The 9,303-nt window shown below is 39.5% G+C and overlaps 2 protein-coding genes across 4 annotated transcripts; both read right to left on the reverse strand.

The window, feature by feature from the left end:
* Positions 1 to 33: 33 nt before the first annotated feature.
* zgc:153169 (uncharacterized protein LOC767799 homolog) lies at positions 34 to 5,064 on the reverse strand. Of its 3 annotated transcripts, none has more exons than XM_047030312.1 (12): positions 4,974 to 5,064; positions 4,581 to 4,711; positions 4,210 to 4,348; positions 3,812 to 3,968; positions 3,655 to 3,700; positions 3,505 to 3,543; positions 3,194 to 3,282; positions 2,891 to 2,906; positions 2,667 to 2,734; positions 2,411 to 2,515; positions 2,106 to 2,258; positions 34 to 798 (listed from the first exon to the last, which is right to left on the reverse strand). In XM_047030312.1, exons 2-11 carry the CDS (start codon positions 4,687 to 4,689, stop codon positions 2,148 to 2,150), a joined length of 879 nt encoding a protein of 292 aa, XP_046886268.1. In that variant the 5' UTR covers positions 4,690 to 4,711; positions 4,974 to 5,064; the 3' UTR covers positions 34 to 798; positions 2,106 to 2,147. The 3 variants fall into 3 exon arrangements, with proteins under 3 accessions (XP_046886268.1, XP_046886269.1, XP_046886270.1); XM_047030313.1 differs by having other exon boundaries at positions 34 to 794; positions 2,099 to 2,258; XM_047030314.1 differs by lacking the exon at positions 4,974 to 5,064 and adding an exon at positions 4,810 to 4,899.
* Positions 5,065 to 5,704: 640 nt separating this feature from the next.
* On the reverse strand, positions 5,705 to 8,863 carry LOC124474311 (persulfide dioxygenase ETHE1, mitochondrial-like). Its single transcript, XM_047030315.1, has 7 exons — positions 8,524 to 8,863; positions 7,691 to 7,835; positions 7,466 to 7,614; positions 7,134 to 7,263; positions 6,368 to 6,457; positions 6,106 to 6,222; positions 5,705 to 5,897 (listed from the first exon to the last, which is right to left on the reverse strand). Exons 1-7 carry the CDS (start codon positions 8,632 to 8,634, stop codon positions 5,851 to 5,853), a joined length of 789 nt encoding a protein of 262 aa, XP_046886271.1. The 5' UTR covers positions 8,635 to 8,863; the 3' UTR covers positions 5,705 to 5,850.
* Positions 8,864 to 9,303: the final 440 nt, after the last annotated feature.

Here is a 9,303-nt window from a genome sequence, read left to right on the forward strand (position 1 = left end):
ACAGTGTTGGCATGGAAATCAGTCAATGAGTGATAGCAGCAAGGATATGCTTTATTTTACTGTTCAATGATTAGAGTATTCCAAAAATATTACTCAAAAGTACAGAACTCCAAATTGTCAATACAAATTCAGTTTTAAAAAAAAATCCTGAATGTGACCCAAAAGTCAGAACATTCTTTAGACTGGCAACGCCAGACCAACTCTCAAATGCAGCAAGTAACCGTCAGCTCGCCGATTCGTCTGATTGCCAGGCTAGATTCTTCTCAATATAAGGAAAATTATCTAGTAAATGTGGGTGGCTTAAGACGGACAGGCTAGGAAATAACATTCTATAAGCTTGTCAGCACACTGCACATAGGAATGAGTTACAGTAGCCTACAAGTCGTCCATCTAGGCTACATCGAGATGCCTTCAACAAACATGTCCACATTTGATCCACATACTTTTCTAACTACAATTTCCATATCTACTTTTAGACACTAGTATATATGTATAAAGTAAATGTGATGCATCGAGGTGTCATTTAAGGTATCACTCAGGGCTCTCAAGTCTCCGCGCCGTTAGACTTGCGCATTTCAACCATTTCTCACGCTCTCATGCAACACCCTGTATTTCTCACGCTGAGAATTAAGGGTGAACATGTCCCGCTACAGTTAATGGACGAAACGCAGGCATATGGAGATACATTTTCTGCTGAGTTGAGAGCTGTCTCAACTCCCCCCCTCCCCCAGGGCTCCCCCCAGATTTTTGTACCCAAAACTTTATAATAGGTAGGCCTATGTTAATCTCAAGCCACACCAGTGGCGTAACTATAGGGAGTGCAAGGAGTGCAGCTGCACTAGGGCCCGTGGCGAAAGGGGGCCCGTCCTCGATCTCACCGTAAAAGTGAGACAACCTGACCGGGCAACTTCAGGCAATCTGACCGGGCCCCTTGCACCGCTGTGATACCACAAATTGAGGTTCACATATGATCCAGTCTTATCAATTCGCAAACATTTCTCAATTATGGTGTCAGTTATTCAGAATTATGAGCTATCACCTGCCCAATAAACATTTAAAAACAGTCAGTGTTAACAACAGCAAATAATTAATTTTTCCTCATTTGCCTTTTGCTGAATTAAACAAATGTCGTTTTTATTAAGTAATATTGCCCTCGAAAAATAGCAAGGATGTCTGGGTAATATTGTTGTCAAAGATTCCCGCCCACCCACACACGATTGTTCCCATCCAGTTGTTGGAATACCACAGACAGTTGTTGTTGGGATACTACAGTTGTGTTGCATTAGCGTTTTTAAGCGAATTAGGCTACCCCATGCCATGCCCTTTAACATAAAAGTGGCTCCAGAAAGCGGCAGGAACGAAAAGAGCAAGATGTAAGGGTGGCAAAGCTGTCAAAACTATCCTCATTTGGATTGTGGCGAAGCGTGTTGAAGAGGACGCTACGTCTGACCCCCAGCCCGGCAACAGCAATGAGTGTGAAACTCAGCCACCAGGGTAGGCTAATAATTACATAACGTTTACTGTCTGGTGTATGCAGTTGACATGGCTATTAAACGTCATAAAAATGCACATATAGGCCTAGGCTACCAGGCAGCGGCCAGGTTAGATATAGTAAACTATGTTCAGGATGTAGTCGGAAAATAGCTAAAGCTAGATAGACTAAATGTAAACTAGCATATCTAACGAACATAAAATCAAATATTCACCATCGAAGTGACAGTTTGTTTTTTAATAGTACCCAGATAGCACACATGACAGATCGAAACGTCATTCATAACGTCGGATAAGCGTTGGTAAATGATCAGATTTTCTTCTCATCTCTGTGCTCTATTTCAAACGTCGCAGATATGTCGGCTCATGACTGACTGTTCCATTATGCTCATTCCGTGTTGTAGCAAGCATAATCTAGAGCCAGAGACTCGCGAGTCAGAGCCGTTCACTTTTGAAAACAGTCATCTATCTTCACATAGAAGGAGCAGTCGTTACCCTTAATTGTACATCATGAGTAGCCTAAATTTCCTTGCGCATCGCTAAACTGAAAACTCAATAATTTCGCCGATCTGCACTCGGGCCCGCCAAGTCCTTGTTACGCCGCTGAGCCACACTTTTGATAAACTTAAGAGCCCTGCATTTTTTTGTACTTCAAGTCATTCATTGTTGTTTGAAGGTGGAAGCTGAACTCGAATCTCTACAGAATCATTCTCCATGTCCCAGAAAACATAGGGGAACTCCAACGAGGAAGCAGCCCCCACTTCACCCTAAAATATAAAAGTATTAATCAATGTAACTTCACCAGATAGATGGGGAAAGATGAAGGGTCAGTTATAATAGCAATAACTGATCATTGATTTGTTTCCAGTGATTCAACTATTAGAAATTCCTCACTGTAAAAGTTAGAGGCTCTTTATACCTTCATGTTCAGGGCAATCAGTCCAATCTCAAAACATTTTTCTGGAAATGTCCTTCTCCTGATGTCTTCCAGGACAGCACAGCAGGCCTCGTTGGGGGTGGATCCCTGTGAGGAAAATAGGGAGAACAAGGTCAGGAGTACTTATTGCTAAGTAACAAACATCTACTTATTATGAGATTAGATTTTTTTATATGATGTGTGATTTTCTTTTTAAAGTCATGCCTACTCATGACATATATTAAGGCTGACATCTCACCTGTTTCATCAGTTGAACAATTTGGAAACTTGGACAATAGCACATAATTCTGTCACCATCACCTGTGGCTGAGGAGAGAAGAAAACACAAACAAAATCAGGAAAAGATTACATTAAAAGCTAAATGTAAACTCAGATTTCAACAGTGATATTGTTGTTGAATTACATTCAGTTGTAGGCCTACTGTATTTCAGAGAAAACCTTTATAAGAAATTGACTACACACCTGCAGCCGCCCCCACCTTCAAAAATAAAACAGAGTTGAGACAAGTAATGTCTGACAAATTACACCAGTTTTGTAAGTTAGTTTAATTTACTGTAACTTACTTACCATTCAGTATGAATATGTCATGGTGTGATTACACAGACAATTGGTTATAAATAAGATCAAAATGACTTTTTGTGTGTGTTGTTAAGAAGAAGTACCCTGGAGGTAATGTTTTGTATCCATAAAGTGGTTTAAGCATAGCTACACGTCAAGTAATTGAAGAATAGCTGACTTTTTGACAGTATCAGTGTTTGAACTTGCCATGTGTTCAGCATATAGACCAGAACCTGGGATGGGTGAGTCCCCAACCCGCCCTGGGGATTTGAAGGGAGCCCCTGAAGTGGAGACTCCTGAAAAACAGACCAGGGACCTAAATTAATTAAATTTAACAACTTGGGGCTCAAATATATAATGGATGAGTATTCCATCTTATAATTGTCTTCAAGGAACATCTTGTGAGTGGAAAAGTGAAGTAAAGAGATGCTTTAAACCCAACTGGTCCTTTACTTTATTTAGTATTAGAGGATGTGCGTGGTTATGTTTGGTAAATGATTTGAATTGGTTGTCCTCACCCACTGTTATATTTCCCATCTTGTCTAGAGCAATGAGGCCTGTTGAAAGCGTGAGATAGAGAAACTACATCGGTTTCCGTTTCAGTTTGAGTAAAACTCTAGAGTTCAAAATGTTTGCATCTACACCAGCACACATTATGCAGCTCTTACCAAGTGTGTCATGTCCACTGGCTTTTTGTGTATTTTCAAGATATTCCTATATGGAGATCAAAAGCATTATTTTAATATGTGATGGTCCAGTACCTATATAGACAGTGTTTGTATGAAACAAGTGTTATTGATGGGTTGTCACCTGCAGATTAGTTACCTCATAAGCTTTGGTAGAATGTACACTCAGCATGCTTTCATTGGGTTCTATGCTAAAGCCCTGTTCCCTGGCAAAGATAGCTGCTCCATCCCCTACCAGTAAACTATGGGGGCTTCTATCCATGACCTTACGAGCCACCCGAATTGGAGTCCCTATCCTGCAAACACATTTACAAAAACTGTACAGGCTCATATCACCAACATCATACTCATACAGATAACCCTCAAAAGGGTAAAATAATGTCCATCACATTTCAAACATACATATTGTCATTACATGTAGTCTGTCTTTTGCTTGTGTGTCCCTACAAAAGAAAAAGCACCAGCAAATGAACATTTCTTTATGACAAACTCGACTACACCGCTGAAAGCTGCTGTTAAATCCAGAGGTTTTCTCACCCTCTGAGAGCAGCCACTGCTCCAAATTTCCCAGCAGTGCCTTGCATTATTGCAGCATCACACTCCAGCAACCCTTCACTGTTTGGGAATCCTCCTCTTCCCACAATGTGGCGGCCTGTCTCTGGGTCATTTTCCATCTCTGGAAAACACACATGCCCACCCCACCGGAATGGATGAACACATGCAAGTACATTGTTCGAGACACGTTGATATCATATTTGAACTACTTGGTAATAATAATAAAGATGCAAGACTCTAGTAAAAGTAAACTTGTTTCTCTTTTGAATCAGTAAGATAACCTTACACCTGCAGACCGAATGCAAACTGACCAACGGATGGATGGAACTTAATTTGTGTCATTTTAAGCCAACCTGCCATGGCTTCCTCCACAGCATCAGTAGCATGACATCCAGAAGTAATCAAGGACCGAAGTCTATCCACAGCAGGCTGAGAGAATGACCATGTCCCCACAGCTGCCATGGTCCCTGAATTCTCAACAGCTCTAAATGACAATAGAAAACGTGTTTAAGTTGCCTATAATTCAATTCAGTCACAAAGAAGTAGCCTACGTTTTAACAACACATTTCCATTAGACCTTACATTATGAATTCGTTTTCGTTTCAATGTGTAGGTCACAAGGAAAGACACAATCTGGACTTAAGTACAGGCAAGTGTCTGGCAGTCATTTATTGAAGAGAGCTATATGTCAATATACCAATAATATATATTAAATTAACAAAAAGTGTGGTTCGTGCTCCGTGTACCTAAGGGCCAGCGGTACGTTGTAAGACAAATAAACAAAATACGGGTTGTTGGTTTAACTGTGAATATGGCTCCAGAGAAACAAGTTTACGGAAGTTCTACAATATTCCCACCCACAAAAAAAAATGTAACCTTTTCAAAATAAAAGCACGTTTGTCCGTGAAACAGTCTGTCCGTGAACAAGTTGAACATTTATTAAGCTAGTTTGCGTTGAAAAAGCACAGGTGCTGTACTATGTTTTAGTATTGTTGCTTTTGCTGGCTGATATAATTTGTGAAGGCATTTTACAAGTTACTTGAAGTTGTTTAATATAATGTGTGTGTGCTGGCGTTTTGAGGTGGGGTTCAGCAGGACTGGCAGTGTCACTGATTGGGCTCAACAAGACTGGCAGTGTTACAGGTGAAACACAATAGGGGAACAGGACTGTTACAGGTGGGGCTCAGCAGGACTGACCAGTGCTACAGTTGAAGCAGAACAACCCTGTCTTCTTTTTATGATCTTACAGGGTAAGAGGTCTTAAGAAGTATGTGTAATCTGATTTTTAGGCAATTCACCCTTTATTATTGTTAAATAATGGCAATTTATGATATCACTTGACACTGATCGAGTGGTATCTACATTTATAAAGCACCCACAGTATATAGCCCTCCATTTAAAGTATTTGTATCACGTACCATCCTGTGTGCATTTTGCAAAGCCACATCACTAAATAAATCACACATACACTTGCATGTTAATCAATTCTAAGCTTCTTTAAAAATATATATATATATGAATATGAAATGTATCATCAATTAACTATTACAATTATAACTTTGCTGAATGTACAATATTGCATGGATATCATGAATTGTAAAAATGTATCTTGTGATGAAGGACTTAGTCTCCATGAAGTCCACACACCAGATTTGCAGGAACAGCAATATCTGAGACAAAAAGAGAAAGAAACTATTTAAATCGTAAACAAACATTTTTAAAAGTGAATGATATGTGCAGTTGAAATAACATCCACCAAAGGTTAAATGTCATGAACATAATGGCATTGTCTGGGGGTAATTGATGATATGTATGAGTCAAGCAGCAGTGATTATACAACTATTGCAACAGGAGCTGCCAGAGTAGAGGGTCTTGTACCTATTTTAGCCGGCTTGGAGAGGTTCAGATTGGCCATGATGTTGACAAACTCCTCCAGGGTCTTGGTCAGGCGTGGGTTAAACCTCTTTTCCTCCCACACAGAAGATACTGTCTGACCTAAAAGGATGAGGAAATAGGTTATGGGATTGGTTCAACACAAAGTATGGTACAAATGATGATTCACAAATATTAAAAAACAGTTTTAAATTACTAATGAATATTACACAATATTAGACAAACTAGCCAAGGATAGACTGTCAACCTTTGTAATCATGTGCAGGATAGATAAGACATTGTTCAGGTAGAGTGAAGATCTTTTGATGGATAGACTCATAGAGGGTCTTGGCGCAGCCTGTGTATAAAGTAAATTCAACACTAACAGTGAGTTTGAAAACATTGCACAAAATATTACAAGGATATTATGCCACCTAGCTTTCATCAGAAAAATTACAAAAACAAAACCAAGTTTGCGTTGCATTTATTGGAAAATGTCCCCTCTCCTCTATTACTACAAATCGATGCCTCCAAACGTTTGAATATGCATGAAGGTCTTTCTGCAAATTAATTGTGCTTACTGTTACACACTGGAGAATGTACCTTAAAACTGGAAACTTGCATATTTTGTATGGGGTATTTTAAGGTCAAAACCCATACTCTTAAGGATAACCCAATCCATTTTCCAGTGCATTTATGTAAAAAATGAGATAGAAAGTAGAAAATATATGCAAATCATTTGACAAATCAATTTTCACATATGTGCGGTTGATGTGTCCTGTTATTTTTTTCAGGAAGAAAATTTGTAAAGCATGTAATAAGAGCAAATAACATTACACTGTAGCCCAATTAATGGAATTACATGTGATGGATGAAAACAAGTAATATAACACATATAAACCAATTTATAAATAAATAAAATAACTCTCTGGGCTGGAAGTAGTGCCCAATTTGCATACTATTCAGTAAGTAAGTCAGTATATTCAAAACCTGAATGGAAAAAAATGAACCGTTTCAAGAAAAAACATGAGCACCTTGCTGGAAGTCAGTCCTACCACACCCCCTGATAAGGAGGGTGTCCCCTGTGAAGGCCATGCTCTGGTCCCCCATCACAACTGTAATACATCCATCTGTGTGTCCCGGGGTCTCGCACACAGTCAGGTACTGGAGTGGAAGAGAGTGAAAAAAATCACAACAAGAGCAAAGAATTATAAAATATTTATGGCAAGATATACTGTAGATAGACCTATGTAGTAAACATACTTGATCATTACACAGCCTGACCTCAAACCTACATATTACACACTTTTTTGGTAGCAGGTTACTTGATGCTTATATGTGGGACCATGTTTGAAATGTTCCCTACATGCTTTCCAAAAGGGATTTTGTCCCCTTCCAACAGCAGAATATCAGCAGTAGCTCCACTGTGCTTGGATATGGCACTCTCCAATCCCAACACTTTCTTTTTCAGTAGTCCTGTTCCAGTAATGTGGTCTGCATGGCAGTGGGTGTTCACTGAAGGGATGGTCAAAATAAGTATTAATCTGAATTAATTGCTGGAAAAAATTATGTTTAAGATTTCCAGACTCACCTGCCAGCTTCAGACTGAGCCCAAGTTCATCTATGAGCTTCAGGTCCCTGCCAACAGTCTCCAGTACTGGGTCAATCAGTATGGCCTCTTTGTTGTCTGTATCAGCCAATAAATATGTGTATGTGCTGCTCACCGACTCAAATAGCTATACAAAAGAAAGTGCAGGCAGTGAATGACTAAGCAAAAACAGATATGGGCGGTTCAATATACTTGCAGTACAAGTATAACCTGGTACTGTCACCCATTCACCTACGTCCATGACAAGTGTGAAGCATATTGGCTTTTTGCTCTAAAAGGGTTAAAATAAACTGACGATATGACAGTTTAGTTGCTTACAAATAATCTTTATCTGTGCTATTTCTTTTCACCAAATTCAAGTAAATGTTGAGATCATATGGATCGTGTCAGCATCATTCCATTCTTTGCACCCTCTCCACTGTGCTTGTTTAACCGTCTAAAAAAGTTCATGTTTGTAGAATGTCTCTGATTCATTTAAAATCACACGGCTGATGTTGGTTTATTATTTGCGTAATTGCCCGGCAATCATAAATCATTTCCATAACCAATAGAAATCCGACAGCTTTCATAGCCTAGAACTCGAGTGACATGTTGTGTTGTGAAATGTCTACTTAAACTAGACATTTAACTGCAAACATAATATTAACAAAGACTAAACTGAGAGGAGTCAGCCATGATGACGTTGACAACATGTCAACAATAGAGTTTGCACATCATTTCAACACATTCCTTGCAAATTGTGACAAGGAGGATATGCCTATATTTTTTATTCTACGCCGGTACATCTCGCATGTACATTAACAGACGACACTTGCCTGTCGGAAGAGTAGACCTTTACCCAAATCCATTACAGCGCAGTAGGGTCTTATAATCGATGTCACGGCTACGGGCTGTGAGGAGGGTAAACCTGGACTGATGAGCTGCATGCGCGCAGGGACTTTATACAGTGCTTATACCCGAGAGCATAGTGTACCAGCAGGCCAGAGCTCGTTGGCATAGTTTCACTCTGTTGACAACGGAATGCATTTTTTACTGGAACGGCTTATGCGAGTCCATCAAGTTGTCAACTTAGACCGTTATTGTTGTGTAAATTAGCGTGTTCATTTTGATTAACCAGAAAAACGAACTTTACGAAACCCCCTAACCACACCCATCCAGTTTCAGTAAAGCATTGAGCTGAGGATTTGGTTAATGAAAAGCTCTAAGCATTTAGTTGACAGTGACATCTACTGGCAAGCACAGTTCTCGTAGCAGGTAGTGCTGTGTGGTCTAAAAATTAATGTCCACAGAGGCTGAGTGGGATAAGAAGTCTTGTTAGGATGATGTGTAGTCTATCTAGAGTCAATAGTTTTGCATATCAGCATATTTTGCCAAAATGCACAGATTTTTTGATCGGTTTGAGACAGTACAAAAAATACACTTCACTGGAAAGAACTTCACCCTCACGGTCAATGTAACTGTTATTTATTCATTCAAATTCTATACTTTATTATATATATCTTTTTTGCTCTGTCTCTTATACCCTGACTGCATTATTCAGCCTGTGGTGTGATGTATAATAGTGTTACACTGTCTGGGCACTAGGGGGCAGTAGG

The sequence above is a fragment of the Hypomesus transpacificus genome, chromosome 11 (genome assembly GCF_021917145.1).
Source record: "Hypomesus transpacificus isolate Combined female chromosome 11, fHypTra1, whole genome shotgun sequence".
Taxonomy (NCBI): domain Eukaryota; kingdom Metazoa; phylum Chordata; class Actinopteri; order Osmeriformes; family Osmeridae; genus Hypomesus; species Hypomesus transpacificus.